The following is a 22,257-nucleotide window of genomic DNA, read 5'->3' as shown; positions in this document are numbered from 1 at the left end:
ACATTCATGATGTTCCAAGATGTGCAGGCTGGGTGCCTATAGGTGGGGGTGGGTTGGGGGTAGCGGGGTCAGGGAGGAGAAAGAACCGAAATGCTAAAGGTCCATGGTTTGTTAAGCCGAGGAAAGTAATGCACATTCTTTATCTGAAGTGAATCTGAATGTAGAAGTTGCATGACTTGTGTTATCTGTACCTGCCTCCCGCCCCACCTAAAGCACAGCCAAGTCAAGTTCTAATTTCCACCAACCAGAAGAGCCGTGGACAACTCACAAAACGACCTTATGTCAGATGTTTGGGATCAACTGAGAATATGTTTATTTAAAAGCAATTTTAAATATTAAAAAAAGTAGAAATGAACACATACAGTACTGAAACAGTCACATTAAATACATGTGAAATGACGAGTATACTGATGTCTAAGCATAACATCCAGATGGGAATTCAGAATTTAACTTGTGGCGCTGTGGGATCCCTATACAACATGTTGAAGTTCTAGGCAATAAAAAAATAAATAGCAATTGCTGTTCAACAGTAAAATAAGACACACACTATTTGCAGAACATAACTTTCCCCGCTGCGGGGGGGCAAAGAAGAATTAGCTATTTTTCCCATAAGGTTCCATACCTTCAAAATACTCTCTATCATGTACAAAATTGCAGATAGCGGCTCACTGAGTTTAAGAACAATACCAGATTCAAACTCAACCAAGGTCGCCAAAGATATTTATTTATATCTATTTTTCCTATGTCCCACAGTAAGCTGGGTTAGAGAAAACTCAGATTCCTGATGGAAAACAAAAACAAAACCAGGAAAAAGACAAACAAGTGTTAAAAAGCATCTGTGTAAAAGTTGCTCTAAAAGAGGAAAAAAGAAAAGGAATTAATTCCATGTAATTTTAGACCGTGCTTTTGTGTGTGTGTGTTTTTTTTTTTTTAAAGCCAGTTTATTTTGAGATCAGTTGAAAATACTGGAGGCCACAAAAATGAACAGTGCTTGAATGCAACTTAAGTGTAAGTGAATGAATTGGAATACTAAATAACTTCGGAAGGTGACTTCCTGTCCAGACACCCGGTCGCTACACTACTGAGCCTGCCAACACTGTGGACCACGCACACCAGCACGTCGGCTGGTACCTCGTATCTGTGTGGAGTTCACGTGTGTCACGACGCTGAGAAAGCAATTGCTTAAAATCACTTTCCGATAATAACTGGTGAGATATGCTGCAGGTTTGTCATGCAAGGTTTATTGGTTCAGTGATCACGTGAGCAGAGCTAAGTTAATGCTCGCCAAGCACTGCGACTCGATTACAGAGGGCTCCCCTAAGGGTTTGGTTGGGAGCTGTGCTTCTGTGAAATGAACATTTCTCACTTGTTGCCAGGATGATCTGCTTAAAAATATTAGTTTCCTGCGCTGCTGCCAATGTAGCTGTTTAAGCAAGTGCACTGCCAGGACGACACACGGGCCTTGGAATCCGAGAGCAGTCCCATGGACTGGGGAGCGGAGCTGCTGTATTCTTTCCCCAGATTCAGGCTGATATAAAAGACTGAAACACTTAGGATGGTCTTAATGGTCTGATGAACACGGCTGGGATGAGAAAAAAAAAACGGGAGGGGCAGGGACCCCTGGCAGAAAAGCATGTTTCACAGTGCAATTCATAGCAGCGTTCAGAAACTTGGTTATGAATTGACTTGAAGATGATGTGTCTGTTCAACAGAGCTGGGAAACTTATCTATGATTGGGGTTTAGTAAAGAAAATGCGGGAAAAAAAAGAAGGCTGGTTTCAGCACCTGGATTCTAGGGGGGAGCGGGTGGGGGAAAATGGTGGGCAGAACTGATTTCTGAATTCGTCGTCTTCTTGAACACTCTTTTGAGAGTTTAAATTTATCCAGAATGAAAACTAAGAAAAGAATTTAAAACGGACATGTTAGGGGTGTTAACATAGTTGAAGGATGCTAATTCATAATGTGATATGCGCATTCATACTCTAAAGGAAGCCAAATGACTGACTGGAAACAAATATTTGTTGCAACCTTATAATTTCTGCTTTAATGGCAATCAAGTTTAAAAAAAATGTACAATTCAACTTATCCATACTATTCCTTTATAAAAGGCAGATTTCAGGTAAGCTTCTAAATGCATGCATAATGTAGAGGCTAATATTTTCTGGCAGTCCTTGGTTCCTGAAAGTTGAACTTCATCAGATGTATCTTAAACTTCTGTGAAAATAGTCATGAAGGATATGTTATTTTTGCATAATGAGGTAATATCAGGGGCGGGCACTCATCTTCTTAAGACAGCATAAACCCACGTGTCTAAACCTGCGTGAGGCTGTGGGCATTGTAAAATGCCACCCAGCGTTCTGGGTCAGTGGATGTTTTGCTGAAGGAATAACACTTACACAGAACTGAGCACTTTTCTGTAATAAATACCAAAGTCGGTTTTTGTAGCTGTAAACTGTGTACACAGATAACAACAGGCTGGTCTGTCACGGAGTGGAAAGATTCACCTGGAAGACAGTACCCACCTCTTTGCTAATGTTGCATTTCTCAGTAACACAATGGAGAATACTGTCAGGTTAGGAACAGAGAGGCAATTCTGTGCCCTTCAACGGTTGCTGGAGACCATTTCTATTTGCAAAGCCAGCAGTTCCTATATTCCTGCTTGTTTGTTTGCTTGGAAAACAGCATAGACAGAGATGTAAGTGCTAGATACCAAGGATGGCTTTGGCAAGCCAGTAAGGCGCGCCGGGCCCCAAGGCTACCCGAATACTGGCGAAGGCAGAGACCGCAGGGTATTTACAACACACGTTCCGTTCCTCTCCTGAGGCGGCCCCTCCGGGAGCTTCCACTCGGTAACAGCAGCTATTTACACGGTGTGCACAGGGTCCCGGGGAGGCAGCGGTCTGGTATGACGGGCGCGGACAGTCTGAAGGCTCTGCTTTTCTGCTAGTCGGACAGGATGTGGACAAAGGACACTGGGAAGACGCCCTTCCTCTCGGGCTGCCCCTCGATGTGCCCAATCTGCAGGGAGAAAGGAGAGGCGTCAGGCAGGAGGCAGCCGGCGGGTCCGAGCGCCCCCGGAGCTGATACTGATGCAGGCCCCGGGCAGACACAATGAAGGCGCCACGCAGGGCGAAACCGCTTTCACAGGGATCGCTTCGCTAGCAGGCAGCCCCGGGAGGTGGACGGTCCTGGGGCCCTCACTTTCTACACGGAGGGACAGAGGCCCCGAGGGGTGGGGTCCTGCCATGGTCTCTCCCGGGCTGCAGCCTCAACCACACGCTTAACCAGGCTGCTCAGCTGCCTCTCCTGCTGGGTGACCTTGCAAAGCGTGCTAAGCCTCCCTTGTCTGTAAAACAGGGCTGAAAAACCCCTGCTTCTCAGGCCTGTGGGGAAGCTACACCGATTCTATACATAAAAAGGGCTACTAGGCACCAAGAACTTGCTTTCTGGTTGTGGTGTAGGAGAGGATGCTGTGAAAGTCTGAGAGTGATGAGGGCAGCTGTTTTCTTGTCTGCTGCCTAAACCTGTCAGCCATCGTTACCTCCCAAGGCTCCGAATAACCTGTTACATGAGGATTAACTGCTTCGAAGAGAACCCTATCAGGAAAAAGACCAGCGACACGCATGCTGGCTTCAGATGACCATCACGGAGAAAGATGGGCGGCCTCCTTTGCTCACCAGGCCTGGGGCCTTGGGTGGTCAGCCAGGCCTCTGTGCACCGGTTTCCATCTGGACAGAGGGGTTAATAGCAAGGCCAGGATGACCCATGTCATCGGGTCTTAGTTGGCGTCATGCACCTGAGTCCTCAGACATCCCTGTGAGGGAGGGTGACTCATGCCTCCCTTTTCAGAGGGGGAAACTGAGGCTCACAGAAGGCTGCACCCAGGGCCAGAGGGTGAGTCACGCCGGGATTTCAGCACCTGTCTCCTTGTCAGGGATCTAACCCACCAGACTTCACGACAGACAGAGAGAGGGAGGAAGGGGGCCTCTGGTTTGTCAGCCCCGGTGCTTCTGACATTTGGGGCAGAGGGTTCTTTGCAGTGGGGGCTCCCCTACACATCACAGGACGTTCAGCAGAGGCCAGCAGCACACACCCTGGCCAGGCCCTGACGAGCAGAATGTTTCCAGATATTGCCATATATGCCTGGAGAGTGAGACTGCCCTGGCTGAACCATTGCTGTGGCCCAAGGACCATCCCGATGGCTGTGACCGGGATTCTGGAGTCATGGTCTGGGCCCAGGGGGAGGAAAGGCGAAGGGCCACGAGTGTGCCCATGTGTGTTTCTGGGCGTCAGCAGGTCCTGGGCTCAGCAGTGAACCACAGGTCCCTTTCTCAGCACAGAGGGTCAGGCGCTCTGGGTAGGACAGGGCTCCAGCTGCCAAGGAAGCAGAATTTCCACACCAGGGGTGGGGAGTGATCGCCTCGGAGGTGTCCACCAGCTGCCCCTCTGTCCGGCAGGGCCCACCAGAGGCTTCCTCCCCTGATAGCCTGGACAGCTGTGGGCACGTCGGGTCCCCTGCAGCCACCCAGGACCCAGGCAGCTCCCGGGCCGCGGTGGGGAGACAGGGCTGCCTCTCCTTCCTGACACCTGGGCAGCAGGTTTTCATGGAAAAGAAGCTGTCACAGATGGTCTCCTTGAATCCTCCCCTTGAATCCTCCCTGAAGTCACGTGAGGCAGGGATCCTCCTGATAGAACTTCAGGCTGGACGAAGATGGAGCCTGAGGATGTGCGGCGGGTGTGTGTGTGTGTGTGTGTGGAGGGGTGGGGTGATAAAGCCTGAGGATGTGTGGCAGGGATCTATGTGCACACAAGTATGTACGTGTGTGTGTACGTGTGTGTGTGGTGATGGAGCCTGAGAACATTTGGCAGGTGTGTGTGTGTGTGTGTTTGTGTGGTGGTGGTGGCGGTGGTGTTGAAGGGCGAGGCCTGAGCAGAGCTGGCTGGGCCAGTGTTGAATGAGCTTCAGTTTCACATCTGAAAAGCCAGAAAGTACCTGCGGCCTATGTGATGAGGGTACTCTCCTGAGCTGGTTTCGAAGCTCCCGGCTAAGAGGCAGGACAGGCACTGTGTCCTGGGGGGCGTGTGCGGGCTGACCACGGACAGCGCCACGTGGCTGGTACGTACCCACCACTCCTGGTCCTCCTCCCCGGTGACCACGATCACCTCGCCCTCCATGAAAGTCAGCTCATCATCGTTGTCCGCCTGGCAGTCATAGATGGTCTTCACTCGCCTCACCTTGCTCTTCCCCTTCAAGAAAGCAGCGGGGTTTTAGCTCACAGGACAGGCTGAAGGGAAAGGAGGACACGATGACCCAGGGCGAGTGGCTTCACCTCGCCGAGCCTCAGTTTCTCCCTGATGAAAGGGGGGGAGTGCCCCCAGCCCTGGGTGCTCTCCAGATAGAAGGGCCCCCTGCCCAAGGCAGCAGGGGGTCCCAGTGAGAGTGGAGCGGGGCCGGTAACCACCGATGACTTCCATCCGAGAGCAAACATCACGGGGAAGGGACCAAAACCCAGCTTCACCAGAAATAAGCGAGGTGCCCGCCCCGCCCCGCCCCGCCCCGCAGCGGCCTGCAAAGATGACAGCAGATTCTAAAAATGGTTTGGGGAAACATGATGTAAAGCAGACCAAACACACGCAGCATAAACACATTTCTCAGCCCCTCGTGCAAAGCGCCGTGTCAGCACACGCTGCTGACACAGAGCAGGGGAGCCCGGGGCGGGGGCAGGGGACTCCAGGCAGTTCCCCAAAACGTTTTAGTTTCTGACCCATATTGATTCGAGCTTTCGGTTGTTAGATTTCCAGTTCTCTGCAAACAGGAAGATGGAAATAGAGAACTGACCTCCCAAAGGATGTTTCTGGCACCTGGCTTATTAAATAATTAGGAATTTTAAAAAAGCAAGCTGTCCCGCTCAAAGTCTGGGGTCAAGTGCTTTTCCTCTTGGCCTGTTGGTTTCTCCCTCACTCTCCCTGATGGCCCACTTGCCTCTACAATTCCCCTCCCCGGGCTAAGCCAGAGCTGGTGGAGTCTGAGAAGCCAAGGGCTCCAGCCAGTCGAGGTCTTAAGTCTTTTCCGCTCTGACTCTGTGAGCAAACTGGAAGACCTATGTGTGACCATTTATAACAGGAAGGGTTAAATGAGATAATTAAACGGTGACAGACTGGAATTGTGTACATCAAGGCCAAGGGTGGTGCTCAGGCTTCTCGAGCACTGTGAAGAGCAAGCATCCATCGATGAACATGCTTGTGGCCTCTCACCCGGGAGAGGCTCTGTTTCACTATTCTCACCTTTCCTTTAGTATTGAGAGGACCCACTTCTATCACAATGTTGTTTTTTCATGGAAGATGTGAGCAAGGCTTTTGGTCCCCCCGCTACCCGTGTTCCTTAACCCGGGGTGCTCCCACCCCGGTCAGGGTGCGGCGTGGGCAGGACAGGCAGTACGTGTGCATCTTCCCAGAGCTTCATTTTTCCAAAAGAAGATTTTTTTTTAGGGGGTGGGGAGGGAAAGCCATGTTTAAAGCAAAAAGGACATACTACAGAGCAGAAGGCATTTTGTGAAAATGAAGGGGTGGGAGACTTCAAACCAAACTCTACGTTGGTTGGTACAAGTCTCTTTGGGCTTTATGTCCAATTCCTCCAAAAGGTGCAAAGAGAAGCTGAGGTGTGAGGCTGCTTTCCCGGGACCTTGGGAAAGGAACGGTCTCCTGCTCAAGGACCACAGACAAGGGCGACCACTTGCTGGGCGCTGCTCGCACTTCCTGCATTTCACTGCCCATGAAGCCAGGCAGTGTTCTAACCCCTTTCTGTGAAGGAGGAGACAGAGGTTCAGGGCCGTGAGGAGGTGGCCACGGCCCCGTGGTCACAGGACAGGCAGGTCCTGACGCCTATCTGCTGGGGTCCACAGCCCGGCCCCAACTCCCAGGCCCTGCGCCCCCAACGACACCCGACCCCGGGTGAGCACGTGCCTGGGTTTCCGAGCACCACTCACCGTGTTGATCTTCCTGGGCAGCGGCACGGGTGTCTCTGGCAGGGTGGGCGTGAGGTCGTTGGTGTCCTCGGACGCCTGCTTGGGGATGTTCGGGGACAGGTCCGCCGGGTGTGACTTGGGGGTGAGCTCCGGGGGTGGCTGGGCCTTGGGCGAGGCGTCTCCCGTTTGGGGTTTTGCCAGCAGCTCCCCCAGTTGTGGCTTGGGAGGCAGGTCCTTCACCTGGGGCTTGGGGGGCAAGTCTGCGAGCTGCGGCTTGGGAGGCAGGTCGCCCAGCTGCGGCTTCGGGGGCAGCTCTCCTGGCTTAGGTGGCAAGTCTCCAATGGGGGGTTTGGGAGCCAGTTCCGTGGGCTTCGGGGGCAGGTCCCCAGGTGGCGGCTTCTGCGGTAACTCTGCCAACTGGGATGACTTCTGGAAGATCTCAGGCGGGACGTTGGCTTTGTCGAGGGACAGGTGATGGCTGGTCTCTGTTTTCCTTAGTGCCACTGCGGGAGGCGACCACAGAGAGGGTTCACGGGCAGGACCGACCCTGAGCGAGCGCCCCAGGCAGTCGCAGGCCCAGACCCCACATGACTGGCCTGCTTTTAAAAAAGTTGGAAGCCTGGAGGCATCCACCTTACAAATGGATGATCTTATGCCTCAGTTATGTAAGAATAAGACATCCAAGCTCACCCAGAAGTAAAAAAAAAAAACCAAAAAACCACAACTATACACATAATAAATCCTCTGGAGAAGGGAATGGCAACCTACTCCAGCATTCTTGCCTCGAAAATTCCATGGACAGAGGATGCTGGTGGGCTACAGTCCACGGGGTTGCAAACAGTTAGATATGACTGAGCGACTAACACTCTCACCCTTTCATACACATAATACAGATTACAGGAAACTGCAAGGTGCAGAGTTCAGAGGGGAAGTTTCCCGTAATTCCGCTGCGTAAATCAGCCACTTAAGACGCTCTGGTGTAATTTCCTTCTGGACTTTTCTATGCATTTTTCATAGATAAAACATCTATCTGCTCTTGTCTATATACTGATTTAGCAAGAATATTCACCACGTTTACAAAAATCGTTCATTAGTACTAAGCATATACTTTTAATGCTGCATCCTATTCCGTTCTATAGTGGTATCATTCTAATTTCTCATGTTTTATATGATGTACACACTGTGTAAGAGGGAAAAAGTTTCTCCTCTTACCACTCCTGCCTACCACCCCTTTGAGGTCAACTCCATTCCTTTTTAGTGATGCCCATATGTGTATATGTGAATATGTGTATCTATGAATGTGTATATAGGAATTATCTTTAAAAACCTGGGACTACAGCAAATACATTAAATGGGACTACAATACCTACATTGCCTGCAACTTGGTTTCCCATTTAATATATTTGGGAGAATTTCTATTAACATGGGATACATACGCTGGAGAAGGAAATGGCAACCCACTCAAGTATTCTTGCTTGCTACAGTCCATGGGGTCGCAGAGTCGGATATGACTGAATGACTCACACTCACTCACTCATATACACACACACACACAACATACAGTGTCTACAACTTTGGTTTTTCCCCACTTAAAATGCTTGGGAGAATTTCTATTAATAAATCACTTCCTCCTCCTTCTCTTTAAAGGTTGTGCAGTACTCCATCGCTTGGAGAGTCTGCGGTCTGAACCTTTGCACAGCTCTAACCAGTGGAACTTAAGACATGTCTCCAAATTGGGCTCCACAACTTAGTTACAAGCTGTGTGACCTTGAGCAGGCTACAAAACCCCTCACCTTCCTCATCTCTAAAACACGAGCTGACATAATGAACTTGCCAACAGGACGAGGCAGACTCTAGGTTCAGTATCAGAATATTACAGAGCATTGTCACTGTTGCTGAGACAAGGTTCCTTGAGGCCAGGATTCCCCAAGCACATAGTGTGTGCTCAGCGAGGACACAGCGGACTAAAGCACACTGAAGGAGCCCAACTAAGAACTGTATTCTAAAGACATGACACTCAGAGAGAGACTCTTCAAATGTTTTGTTTTTTAAAAAAGTAACGACAAACCCCAGTGTTGTAAAGTCACAAGCTACACTGAAGCTGCTCCTGCTTGGGGGCTGCCGGCCACACCCCTTCCTAAGGAACTCAGACTTCACGGGCTGGCCGGTGAGCTTCGGCCAACATGGCACAGTTCAGAATGTGGCAACAGGCCCATCAGATTCCTCTCTTGGAAGCAAGACCCTGGGGTAAACAAAACCAGCAAGACACTGAGGCTGGCGGTGATGGGGGAACAGCTGGGGGAATCCCCTGAGGCAGCGGGGCTGAAAAGCCTAGCTCTGAGCCACACTTACGGGGGAACAAAAACCGTGAGGAAGTGCTGGGCTGCCCAAACAGGAAACTCCGATTCTAGGAATTTATCCAAAAAGGGGATCAAAGCCAGGGCACATGCCTGTGCCAGGGTGTTCAGCATGACACTGTTTATAGTGAAAAAAAAAAACAAAAAACCAAAACTGTGAACCGGGTGAATGTGGAAGAGGACAGACTACTTAATATGGCCCGGTATCAGATAACGGAGCACTACACAGCCAGTAAGAGTACAGTTAATCTCATGGAAAGGGCTCTTGATTCACTGTATGACGAAACCCAGCTTAAACAGTGACACGAAAAAATCATAGGAAAAAGACCGAGAGGACCGACTAAATTGCTTTACCCTGGGTGGCGAGACTGTGGGTGGTTTGCATTTTCTTTATACTTCTTTGCATTTTTTAAATCTAGAATGAATATAGGTTCATTTTATACTACGAAGAAATATGAACAGTCTCCCCTCTAAAGAAGTCTATTTTATTTCCAAGATGATCTTGTGTTTTCCCCTCTCTAATTCAAAGTCCTTTGTGAGCTTCATTCTTTTTTTTTTTTAATTAATTATTTGTCTGTACCAGGTCTTAAGTTTCATCACTTGACCTTAGTTGTGGCATTTGAGATTTTCCCTGACCAAAGATCGAACTTGGGCCCCCTGCGTTAGGAGTGTGAAGCGTTAGCCACTGGACTACTAGCGAAGTGCCTGAGCTGCATTCTTAACTCTGATGGGCAGACCAGCAAATTTCCCCCCAAAGTTGGATGACACAGAGTACTCTGCTCGAATGAGGACATCAAGAACAAGAAAGGAGTGAGAATTCCACCCCATCCCTGGGACTTCCTTGGTGGGCCAGTGGTTAAGAATCCACACTTCCACTGCAGGGGATGTGGGTTCGATCCCTGGTTGGGGAACTAGAATTCCGCATGCTGCATGGCACAGTTGAAAAATAAGAAAAAGACCCAGGGGGGTTATGGTGCGGCTGGTTCATGCAGGCAAGGTTGGTTGGAAACAAACAGATTTGGCCCTTTGGACAGCAGTATGACACAGAGCTCAGGTGCTGAAACACTCTGCCCTGGGCTGTGATGGTTTTGTTACTGAGAATAGGCTCTAAGGACATAACTGAGGAGGAGGAGGAAGATGAAGAAAGAGCCCGCGTGCTCTCAGCTCATGTTTCCAACAAAAGGGGGCGTCAAGCAGAGGATGGCAGCCGCTTGATGACAGAATCCTAAGTGGAAAAACCCAGGATGCAGGGCTGGACTTTCACTGTGATGACAGCTAGGGAAGAATGTAAGGGACCAAGGGCTGTGTCACAGCCCAACACTACGGTGACTCTGTTCAGGTTGTAGAGGCCCCTGAAGTTTCTCTACTTCTGCCCTTTAAAACTCATTAAACAAATGGCTCCATGCAGCAGTCAATCCCCAGCTGAGGTTTTCACTAAGCCCTTTAGAAGAAGCCCAAAGGATTACCTCGTGGCTCAGATGGTAAAGAATCCACCTGCAAAGCAAGAGATCTGGGTTCGATCCCCGGGTCGGGCAGATCCCCTGGAGAAGGGAATGGCAACCCACTCCAGTATTCTTGCCGGAGAATCCCATGGACAGAGGAGCCTGGAGGGCTACAGTCCATGGGGTTGCAAAGAGTCGGACACGACTGAGCAACTAACACTTTCAAAGAATTTAAAAAACAAGTGATGTTTTGGAGGGAAAAACAGTGAGGTGTGGTCAGGATAGTCCACAAGGAAGTGGCGGCAGGTGCTGCGGAGGACAGGCGGGCAGAAGGAGCTGCGCCCGGTCCCTCTCAGCGTCACAGACGCCCTCTGCCTCTGGCTGACGAGGCTCAGAAATACACCCAGACTCTGCTTGTTTTCTGAGTGAGACAAGGACACACTGGATGGATGGCGCAGGAGCCACTGATATAACACGGAGCACCCTAGCTCTTCTGCTGGGGAAAGAGTGCAGGGCCGGGGTGGAGGCAGGCAGACCAGGGAGGAGGCTGCAGAGTTTAGAGTTTAGACAGGAGAGCGCGGTCTGGGAGACCACAGTGAGAGTGGAGACACGGGAATCAGCAGTGTGTGTGGAGGATGAGGGGCATGGGAGGAAGGGAGGAGCTGGGCTTCTCTCCTAGGTTTAAGATCCAATCTCCTGGACCTGCACAATATCACCTGTAACAGACAGGGACACTGCGAGGAACAGGTGCTGAGGGGTGTGTGTGCTGTGTGTGTGTGTGTGTACCTGGACAATATCACCCGTAACAGACAGGGACACAGTGCAAGGAACAGGTTTGGCTGGAGGGGTGTGTGTGCTGTGTGTGTGCGCATGTGTGTCTGTGTGTACTTGGACAATGTCACCTATAACAGACAAGGACGCTGTGCAAGGAACAGGTTTGGCTGGAGGGGGTGTGTGTGTGTCTGTGTGTACTTGGACAATATCACCTGTAACAGTCAGGGATGCTGTGCAAGGAACAGGTTTGGCTGGAGGGTGTGTGTGTGTCTGTGTGTACCTGGACAATATAACCTGTTACAGTCAGGGACATTGTGCAAGGAACAGGTTTGGCCGGAGGGGTGTGTGTGCTGTGTGTGTGTGTGTGTGTACCTGGACAACATCACGTGTGCGTGCATGTGTGTGCGTGTGTGTACCTGGACAACATTGCCTATAACAGACAGGGACACTGTGCGAGGAACAGGTTTGGATGGAGGGTGGGTGGGTGTGTGTGTGTGTGTGTGAGTAAAGGGTCTTCAAAATCTTAGGTTGAGAAGCTGTCAGACGTCTGAGCAGAGACAGGACAGTGGCAGGTGTGTGGGAGTTTAGATTACGGAGGGACACTTGGACTATGTACATGATACAGAGATGCCGAGGTGGGTACCCCAGGGAATGAGGGCAGATTCAGAAGAGAAGTGACTGCGACCGAGACAATCTCTGGGGGCTGCGGACACGAGGGGCCTGCACATGCGGGGAGGGACTGTCAGTGCCGTAAGAACAGGATGGTGTTCACAGGTCAAGTGCAGAGACCAGCTGGGTCAAAGGCTGCAGACGGGCCAAGCTGATCACCGCTGATGGCCTCGTGGAGGGGTTTTAACAGAGACACATGAATGGATCTCGGTCTGGAGAACTGGTAGCCGCACACTTGACACAGAGAGAGGCAGTCAGACGGCACGTCCCTCTCGACAGAAGAGCGCACTGCTGCCCGGGAAGGAGTTTTGCCAAAGCCTGAACTAGCAGCATCTGATCGGGTCTCTTGATCCAACTTTCCATTGATAGGACATATTAGAGGACAGAGGAACATGTTAAATGACTACATGCGGGTGCCGATCAGCAAAAGCCAGCCTTTCTGAAGTACGATCTCACTTCGTCCTCACAAAACCTGGTGGAGTAGGTGTCCTGGCCCTGCTGACAGGTGAGGAATCTCAGGCTCAGTGAAGCTTCTGAGTGCCCTGCCCAGGCCTCACAGCTAGTAAGAAGGAGAGCCAGTCCTGGTTCTGAGGTCTCTCTCACTTTGTTTGCAATAGAAGAAATGATATCTGGGGATACTAATGATGGATCTTCTGAAAAAGCATTGCTTTTTTAGGAAAAGTTTGGTGTTTGTTAATTATAAAACTTGAGCTTATAAATATTTTTCTTCACTGAACAAATATTAATTACACATCTCTTACATGTCAGCTGCTGCTCAAGGCCACCTGAGATAAAGCAGGGGCCAAAAAAGACAGACACCCCGACCCCTTGGAGGGTACAGTGACAGTATAATTACATGTAAATATAAAAGAGAGGATGAGATGGTTAGACAGCATCACCGACTAAATGGACATGAATTTGAGCAAACGCTGGTAGATATCCAGTGAAGGACAGGGAAGCCTGGTGAGCTGCTGTCTCTGGTGTCAGAAAGAGTCAAGAGAACAAACAGGATGAAAAAGAGAAATCTTACCTTTCTGAGGTAGTTTAGGAAGAACTCTTGGGCCAAGGGCAGTCTTTGCAGAACCGGTGCTAATGAATAAATAAGAATCGTTTATGATCTCAGAGTGCTATAAAATCAACAGTGAAATAGTATTCAAGGAAATCATAGAAATTCACAGAATTATCTATCTAAAATTGCTTTCAACATTTCCCTAACAAAAGATTATAGTCCACTTGCCCAGATTTGAAGCTTGCCTGCATTTCCCTGAGGATTTTCTTTTTATTCCCAAGTCTGCAGAATGGAGTCAAGAGGGAAAGTAACAAAACTACCACCAACCCACTGAGTGAAAAAGCCTAATTCCTCCCCTTCTTGACACCTTTCCCTGAAGGAACAGCGCTGATGAAAGCGCGGGGCACCCTGCAGGTTCTGGGCCAAGCGCGCTGCTCCAAGGCAGCTCTTCTCACGCAGCCCCACGATGTTATGCATGTCACCTCCAGCTGCAGCACAGGAAACCAGAGCCTGTGCACCTCCAGTGACCTGTGGACGCTTCCAAGGCTGGTCAGTGGCGGAGCTGGACATTCAGGCCCAGCTCCATTGGACTCCAGAGCCCTCACTTTTTCCTTGCACCAGAGCAAACAGCTTGGGTCTCAGGCCTCCAGGCTTTCCCTGAGTTGTTCCTCTTCTTGAACAATTTGTAAATGAGCAGAGGAGAAGAGCCCCGGAAAGCAGGCCCTAGGCACAGAAGCTGCCCCATGTCATCTGGTATCAGGGACCCCCCAACGTCCCTGCCACCACTGAAATGCCAGCGCTGCAGGAGACTACCCTTGGTGGGAACCCGCTCTTTCCCTTTATTAAGAGGCTGTGACTGTGCTCAGGGAACACCGGGGGCCCTGAGGACCCAAACAGCACAGCATTCCAGTGCTAGACTCGTATCTGCCAAGAGCCCCCTTTATTACCTCGTTTATCCTCTGCTGTCCTCTGATGGCCTAAGAACAGACTCCACCCCTCGTCTATCCTAATTGCATTTAAAAGGACAGGAAAAGCCAAAACAGCCAAAAAGAAAACAAAGAGCTCAATAAAGAAGATAAAATGCACGTGTCTTTCATCCTGACCCACAAACCACTCCTGGTCTCAGTGGCTCTCTCCTTGGCTCCCTCGAAATTTTAAGGCTTCTGGGCTACTCAAGGCTAAGGCTGGTGAGATCAAGCCACCACTGGACTAGAAGGGTTTTGCCCTGAACACGTCTGGTGCGTGTCCTGGCCTCAGCATCTTTGCAGGGACGCATGTCTGCCCATCACAGACATGAGCTCGATGCTTTCCCAGCCTGGGTACTGAGGCCAGATGCTTGGAAGCATCTCACACGGGCGACCTGGGGTGGATGCTGTGCGTGGATCTGGGCTGCTTCGCGTGCTGTGGGGGGTGCCGTGTGCACATGTATGCAAGCGTGCGTGCACATGTGGGGGCTCGATTCCCTGTAAAAACCATTAGTGGGCACTTCCTCCACGTCAGATTCCCTCCCCTGGAAGACCCCCAGGCAGTGTGTGGGGGAGTCGCTGAGCGTGAGTGGCAGGCAGTGTTGACTGTGGCATCTGAGAATCCCCCGGATTGAGTTCCGGGGCCCCGTGTCCTCATCTGTAAACCTGAGGGCAGTCCCGACTGGGCTGCCTCAAGGGCTCGTAAAGGCTAAAACAGGGCGGCGGCATTAGAAGAAATGAGGATTTTGGCTTTTAGCCTCGACAAACTCTGGAAGGCAACCCCCACGCACCAGCTGACTCCTCCTGCCTGAGCTTTTGGGTCAGGAAGCGGCTCCCTGTGTCCTCATCTGGGATCGAGTCTCTGGGGAAAACCCTGTGCTGGGACCGGGTATACACTGTCCATAGAAACTCTTCTGAAGCATCTCATTTCGGTGAGAGGAGAGCAGAAAGGGATGCCCCTCCGTTAGCCTAGCTTAAAGAAATCTTACAAACAGGAGGCTTGGAAAGAGTCCTATTTTTATGTTTGAAAATCTCTAGGCTGTTAGATCTCCTTGAGGATTATCTTTTTATTCTCAGGTCTGCAGAATGGAGCTAAAAGAGAAAGTAACAAAACAAAATGACTTCATTAAAAAATTGAAAATAAGAACTCATTCCAGCACGGACTGTGCAATCCTCAGAAAAGTGAGGTCCGTTCCCGCCTGGAATCTGGACAGGGAGGTGCTGATCCCCTAAAACACTGTCTGCAGACCCTGTCCAGGCCCTAGAACTGTGTGCTGAGGGGGGCCATGCAAAGTGATGGAGGCTTTCAGGTTCCCATCACGGTCAGCATCAGCTGGCGGGCCCCACCTTGAGCAGACAGCCCCTGAAGTCCACTTGTATAACTGTCCATTGCGACCCTAGGCGGCCCCGCTCGGGGGAGTCCGCGTGGAGATGGCTCACCTTGACTGCTGGGACAGGCCCTCGAACTTGTTCGCAGTCTTACTGGACGACGATGGACCCACATCGTTACCTGGGGGAGACAGGATTAAATGGACCAACGCTGCAGGTCACAGGGCTGCAAGAGGTCCCACACACAAACGCACTCAAGTTTCATTACTCCTTGGAGATGCCCTGAGAGCCACGTTAATAACAGCAACTGCTGTGTACTCAGCACTGACTACCAGTGAGGTACTGTGTTAGGTACCTCATAGTCATTACATCTGTGAGATACATATTATCATGTGGGTGCGCTCAGTCATGTTGGACTCTTTGCGACCCCATGGACTGTGGCCCACCAGGCTCCTCTGTCCATGGGATTTTTCTGGCAAGAATACTGGAGTGGGGTGCCATTTCCTCCTCCAGGGGATCTTCCCAGGGATTGAACTCCCATCTCCTGTGTCTACTGCACTGCAGGTGGATTCTTTACCCGCTGAGTCAGTGGGGAAGCCCAGACATACCATTTGCCTTACGGCTTACATAAGAAACAGAGAAGTAAAGCAGAGGCCAGGGTCAAGCAGCTGGTAAGGGTCAGAGCTGGGGTGCAAAGCTAGGCAGCTATCCTCCAGGGTCTGCAATGAACCCCCACCCTCGCCCCTCCCACCCCAGCCCCATAACCTACAGGAGAGAGAGGCTAGTTAAGTGCTCAGACGGAACCTTCTGGATTGGACTGTAACAGCAGGTCATTGATGATTGAAGAATAGGGCCAGACTTTCAAATACAGATCTACTTTAATGAGACCCTCCTTCTAACCATCACTCTATTTCCACGAGTCTGCCGCTTAACCCTGAAGGTCTTCCTTGGCAGCCTCTCACGGCATCCTCTGAGCTGAGACTTCCTTTAAGGCAGGTGTTTCTTTTCAGCATGGTGCTCACATCTCACACTTTCAGACTTAAATGGGTCATAACAATAAAAATGTCAAAGAAAGTTCTAGATGAGGGGAATACGCTGCTGCATCTGCTCATTCCTGCTCCAGGTGGAAAACACCCCAAACCAGTGATTCTCACCCTATTACGCATGCACACGAGACCACCAGGGCTGCAGGAGCCCCCGCTCTGCTCGGGGCCACCCACTCCGCTGACTCACAGACAAGCCAACATGTCAGGGGCTGGGGCGCGACACTGCAGCTCAAACGGCCGGCATCCTCACTTCACCCTCTGCTCTGGCCACTTTCCAAAGAGGCTACGTGTTTTTACGCCTCTGTGACCTTGGCTCTTCTGTCCCCATTCCCTGCAGCACCTGTCCCCTCCCACTTGTGGTAAATTCCTCCGCCACCTTAGAAAAGAGTCTCTCCAAAGTCGGACTCTGTCCCTTCATCTCCCAGGCGAGCCTACAACCGTTAATCACAGAGGACGGTCAGGGTGCAGATTCTAGAGCCAGACGAGCCTGGCTCTGGAGTCCGGGTGTGCCCTCTGCCCAGCGGGCGTGAATTCTGATGACACTGCTTTTCCTACCAAGTCTCAGTTCCTGCCTGTATGAAAGAGGGATAACAGTTACTCCTCCACTAGACGGCGTGAGCATCTCGGGGGAGAAACCACGGAGCGTGGTGCACGGGGCTGGACCACGGGGGCGAGACAAGAAGGGGGGATCGCTGTTCCGAGCTCTCTGATGTGATGTAATGAAAATGGTGATGATTTACTTCCTCAACAGGTGAGCGCTTCGCTGACAGGGGCTCTGCCTTTTCCGGTTCTGTGGCCGTGCTCTCCAGCCTGCTGTCCGCCCAGAGCCACCTCCGGGTGCTACTGAAGGAAATCGTGGCCCACAGAGCCGCCGCCGCTACTTCTCCACCCCCAGTCTGGCTTCTCCCACTCCTTGGGGGTGAGGGTGGGCCTGGGGAAGGCATGCGAGGTTGGGCAGACAGGAATTCTGCCTTTCTCAGAGCCAGGCAAAGGCCACCTGCCATGCCTGGGAAGAGAAATGTGGCTTAGCAAAATTTCCAGAAACAGGAGAGCAAGGTTGGAGGGAGGGGGAGGAGCATGAGCATGGAAGCAGCTCAATCCTTTTCCTCTCTCTGTGCCATCTGGGGAGGACTGTGCTGCACACACAGATGTGCAGGAAGGGACGGCGGCAGACAGACGCGGGGCAGGCAATTTAAGAAGCTGTGGCCAAGGACATCCCTGGTGGTCCAGTGGTTGAGAATCTGCCTGTTGATGCAGGGGACAATGGGTTCTATCCCTGGGCCAGGAAGATCCCACATGCCTTTGGGCAACTAAGCTTTCGAGCCACAACTACTGAAGCCCTTGCACTCCACAGCCTGTGCTCTGCGACGAGAGAGGCCACTGCAATGAGAAGACTGCACACCACGCCTAGAAGGCAGCCCCCATTCACCGCAACAACACACAGCAACCAAGACCCAGCACAGCCAAAAGTAAAAAAACAAACAACAACAAATGCTGTGGCCGAGACTAGAGGTCCCTTGGTATGGCTTGGCAGCTGTGGGCCAAGAGTGTGGAATGAGAGGAGGCGCTGCCTAGCAGGGCCTGGCACAAGGGCTCCAGAAGTCTTCTGGAAGAGTGGACACTTGTATGAGCCTTGGAGTCAGAAATTGGTTCAGATCCCAGCTCTGAAGTTACTGGACCTGTGATCTTAGGCAAGTCACTAGACCTCTGTGCTTCGATCTAATCAACTAACCCAGGACAATGACAGTCCCTATTTTATAGGACAGTTGTTATGACTTAATTAGGATTGACTGGTTTGATCTCCTTGCTGTCCAAGGGACTCTCCAATAAGTCCTAAAGGAAATCAATCCTGAATATTCATTGGAAGGACTGATGCTGAAGCTCCAATACTTTGGCCACCTGATGCAAAGAGCCGACTCATTGGAAATGACTGGGAAAGACTGAAGGCAGGAGGCGAAGAGGGCAACAGAGGATGAGATGGTTGGATGGCGTCACTGACTCAATGGACATGAGTTTAAGCAAACTCTAGGAGATAGTGAAGGACAGGGAAGCCTGGTACGCTGCTATTTATGGGGTCACAAGGAGTCGGACACAACGGAGCAAATGAACAACAAATGATGACTTAATTCAATAATGTATGAACAAATGTACAAGACCGGATACCTGGCAAATAATCTATACATGGCAGTAGCCACTGTTATTATAGAACTGCATGTAAAACGGGGTTGGGGGGCAGGGGCAGCTGACTTGAGACGATATCGGGAAATCCAAGAAAAAGAAAGAATCAGGAAGTATCTACCCAAAGGCTCTTTTACAAGTCAATGCTACTTCCAATAAGTAGATGTGGGCGCCTCAGATCAGACATTTCAAATACTGACTCTATCACCTGGAAGTTCTGGCCTTGAAATAGGAGAAGTGAATCAATTTTTGGTATAGCTTTTCATTCATTATCTATCCATTATCTATTCTCCATTAAAAAAAAAAAAAAAAAGGAAGCTTTGGGAGGATGGGGGGCCCAGAAAGTAGGGAAAAAAAGGAAGTGTATAGAATAATTTAAGTCCCAGAAGCCAAAGACAAGGAATTAATTAAAGTAATTCCCAGAGGTCACTTAGGCAAGAACTGTGGAACACGGTTCAGAACTTGGGCTTCTGATAAGTTCATTCAGTTCATGTTACAGTTCCCCAGGTTGTGGCCCTGTAAACACTTCTGTGAGTACTGGATAGCGGTCCCAGGGGAGGCTGATCGTGGGCAGCAATTACAAGGATCTCAAGTTTGAGACGAGGTTTAATACTATGGCCACCACCAACTGGATAACTGGCTGCACTGTCTTCTGTGCTCTTGCCTGTAAGAACCTCAGTGTCAAATCCCTGGTCTATTTCCAGCCACTGCATGTGACCCTATGCTATGCTTTTAGTGAAGACACCACACTCCTGGACTTCATTTTACTTTGCTACCTTTATTTTCCCTTTGTCCTCATTTCCTTACTCATTTGTGTGTTAAAATGTGTTGGTCTCTTAGAGAGTAGGTTATAAGCAACTTATTTTATCTCCAAAGGTGAGGTTTAACAACAAGCCACCTTAAAAATCAACAGTCCCTGCAAAAACCCAATTCGCCCACAGGCCTGGCTGTCTTCTGATCAAAATCCTGCCTTCACCATCTCCCCGGTGATGGCTGAACTCATCACTGTGGTGGGATGGTAGTCACGTGACATCTGGGCTATCTGGGTGCTGTGGATGCTGTGGATCTAATGGGGAGAAAGCCTGGGGCGACCTCCCCAAAGATCAGGGCACCATGCTGCAGGGACGGGGCGGCACAGCCTGGTGGAAGGTGTCCACCTGCTAGGGCACCTTCTCCTTAACTCATTCACAGCTAAAGGAACAACTGCTGAGACAGGAGAATGGCCACAGGGATCGGCGAGCCGTCACGAGCAGAACTCAGCAGAGCACCGAGGGGGCGAGGGGTCCGGGCTCTTCCAGCCACAGGGGATCCCCTCGTACCAGCCGAGAGGACCTGGGCCGCGCACTGAACCTTTCTGAATCTCAGTGTCCGTACAGTCAAGCTCCCCATGTCCTACTCTGTGAAACCGTGGCAAAGAATCCAATGAGGGCTACTAACTAGCCCTGTTTTACAGCTGGAGAAACTGAGGTAGGAAATGAACCAAATATAACTGCTGAAAGCCACAGGGCTACAGGTGGTAGAGACGGATTAGAATACAGGCAGTGTGACACAGGTCCACACTGGAGCTCCAGAGACAGAAAAAGCTCGTGCCTGCATAAAGCGCTCATATGGTGCTAAGAAAGGCAGAGCAGCAAACAGAACCGCTCTGTAACAATCCCTACGCCAGAGGGGCAGAGGGTGGGCAGGTGGGGCCTGGCGAGGGCTCAGGGGCTGTGCTGCCCACTCCTCATGCCCACCTCCCCCAGCCCTGTCCAATCTCGGAGAGTCCAGAAGCCCTCACCCTCGGGGGCCGGGAGGAGAAGGGGACTTTAGGGGAACATAAGTGCACTGGAAATTGATGCTTTCCAACTGTGAGATGGCTGGGATGGCATCACCGACTCAATGGACAAGAGTCTGAGTGAACTCTGGGAGACAGTGAAGGACAGGGAAGCCTGGCGTGCTGCAGTCCCTGGGGTCACCGAGTCAGACACAACTGAACTACGACAGCCACAAAGAGCACTGGAAAGACGGGTTCCTGGAGGGAGACTGCAGGCACTGTGAACGCGCCCTGGGAATCTGGCACCCCATGTGCTTTATTAATAAGAGTCTGGCCTCTGCCTTCAGCTTCTGGACCATGGTGTCAGCGGGAGACAGGCAGAGATAAAACCTGTGGGGACGACAACATAAAGCACGCGGTGGGCTAGAGTTAAAAGTCGCTTCAGCGTGCCTGGTGAGAGGCCTGTCACTGACCCGCGTCTACATGGGTCTGCAAGAAGGTCTTCCCTACGTGCACACCCACCACCTCAGAGAGCTGGCCCGACAGTCACAGAATGACCACCTGGGGTCGTCTGCGACGTGGACAGTCGCCACTTTTGCATGGACAGGTTCTGCCTTTGTGCCTGGAGGCGGGTGGTAGGTGAGTGGCTCTGGCTGGTGGTGGTGGGTGGGGAGGGCAGACGACGGCTCGAAGCCCGAAGTTTTCAAAGCTCGAAGGCTCCCGCTGACCGTCTGGGACACTGACTCTGTCTCACAGAGGGGGAGCTTTGCTTCCTAGTGAAAAATGCCCCTCGTCCCCACCAAAACCAAAACCAAACAAGATGAACGGCAGCTGCGAGTCCTGCTGCTCAGTCAGGTGGAAGGAACCTAAGAAAGAGATGATTCTTCAGCCAGAAAACAGAAAGGTACAGACCAGTGGAGTAAGGCATGATAAACTTCACGGAGAAATAAAAGAAAACCTGAATGGACAGCAGGATTAAAGCTTGATGGGATTCGCAAGGAGGGAATCGGAGATTCGTGGTGGGAACACTTGCAGGAGACTCGTGATCGTCAGTGCGACACTGTCTGGGGCAAAGTCCTTTTGGACGAACCCTGGGGACTCCCAAAGGCCTTGGGTGGGGTCTCGGGCAGCCTCAGGGACCTGTGTGGAGCTGATGGGTGCCTGGGCTGTGCCCTCCAAGGCTCCTCTGGCTCGTCTCACTGAGAACTGATTACTCAACACCTGCTGTGAAGTCCCCGAAAAGCCTCCCCGTGCAGCTGGACGCCTCGGTCCAGCATTTCCACAGTATTTGCTCACAGGGCAGCCTGGCGGTGAAGAACACACTGCACACGCTTTCCTACTCATCTCCCTCCTGGAGCACACGCGTGTGCAGAGGCCCGAACCCCAGGCATGAAGAGAGCAGAGTGGAAGGCTGAGCACAGACAGGACAGCCCACCTGTGCTGTGGCGCTCCAAGCCACGTGCGGCTCATGCGTGTGCCAGTGTGCAGACGGCAGCATGGCCGTTCCCCAAAGCTCCCCAAGTTCGGAACACCTAATGCCTTTAACGACGGCCTTTCCTGGGGGTTCAGTCGGTAAGGAGACCGCCTGCAATGTGGGAGACCTGGGTTTGATCCCTGGGTCGGGAAGATCCTCCGAGGAGGAAACGGCAACCCACTCCAGTATTCTTGCCTGGAAAATTCCATGGACAGAGGAGCCTGTTGGGCCACAGCCCATGGGGTCATAAAGAGGCGAACACGGCTTGGAGACTAACTACCAAATCACCAATG

At 51.2% G+C, this 22,257-nt stretch overlaps 1 protein-coding gene across 10 annotated transcripts in view; it reads right to left on the bottom strand.

Annotated features, from left to right (window-relative positions):
• Positions 1-289: 289 nt before the first annotated feature.
• ASAP1 (ArfGAP with SH3 domain, ankyrin repeat and PH domain 1) overlaps positions 290-22,257 on the bottom strand; it is a 333,908-nt gene continuing 311,940 nt past the window's right edge. For 5 of the 10 annotated variants that reach the window (XM_060393355.1, XM_060393353.1, XM_060393352.1 and 2 more), the window contains 4 exons: positions 15,622-15,691; positions 13,238-13,296; positions 6,987-7,468; positions 920-5,247 (listed from right to left, as the gene is read on the bottom strand). In XM_060393355.1, coding sequence (XP_060249338.1) covers positions 4,969-5,247; positions 6,987-7,468; positions 13,238-13,296; positions 15,622-15,691 — 890 coding nt within the window. In that variant the 3' untranslated portion in view covers positions 920-4,968. Of the gene's footprint in view, positions 5,248-6,986; positions 7,469-13,237; positions 13,297-15,621; positions 15,692-22,257 lie in introns of all 10 variants that reach the window. The other 5 variants (XM_042254098.2, XM_060393356.1, XM_027972896.3 and 2 more) reach the window with 2 other exon arrangements.

Source organism: Ovis aries, chromosome 9 (assembly GCF_016772045.2).
Source record: "Ovis aries strain OAR_USU_Benz2616 breed Rambouillet chromosome 9, ARS-UI_Ramb_v3.0, whole genome shotgun sequence".
NCBI classification, from domain to species: Eukaryota; Metazoa; Chordata; class Mammalia; order Artiodactyla; family Bovidae; genus Ovis; species Ovis aries.
The sequence above is the reverse complement of the archived record's forward strand: the minus strand, read 5'-3'. Positions and strand labels throughout refer to the sequence as shown.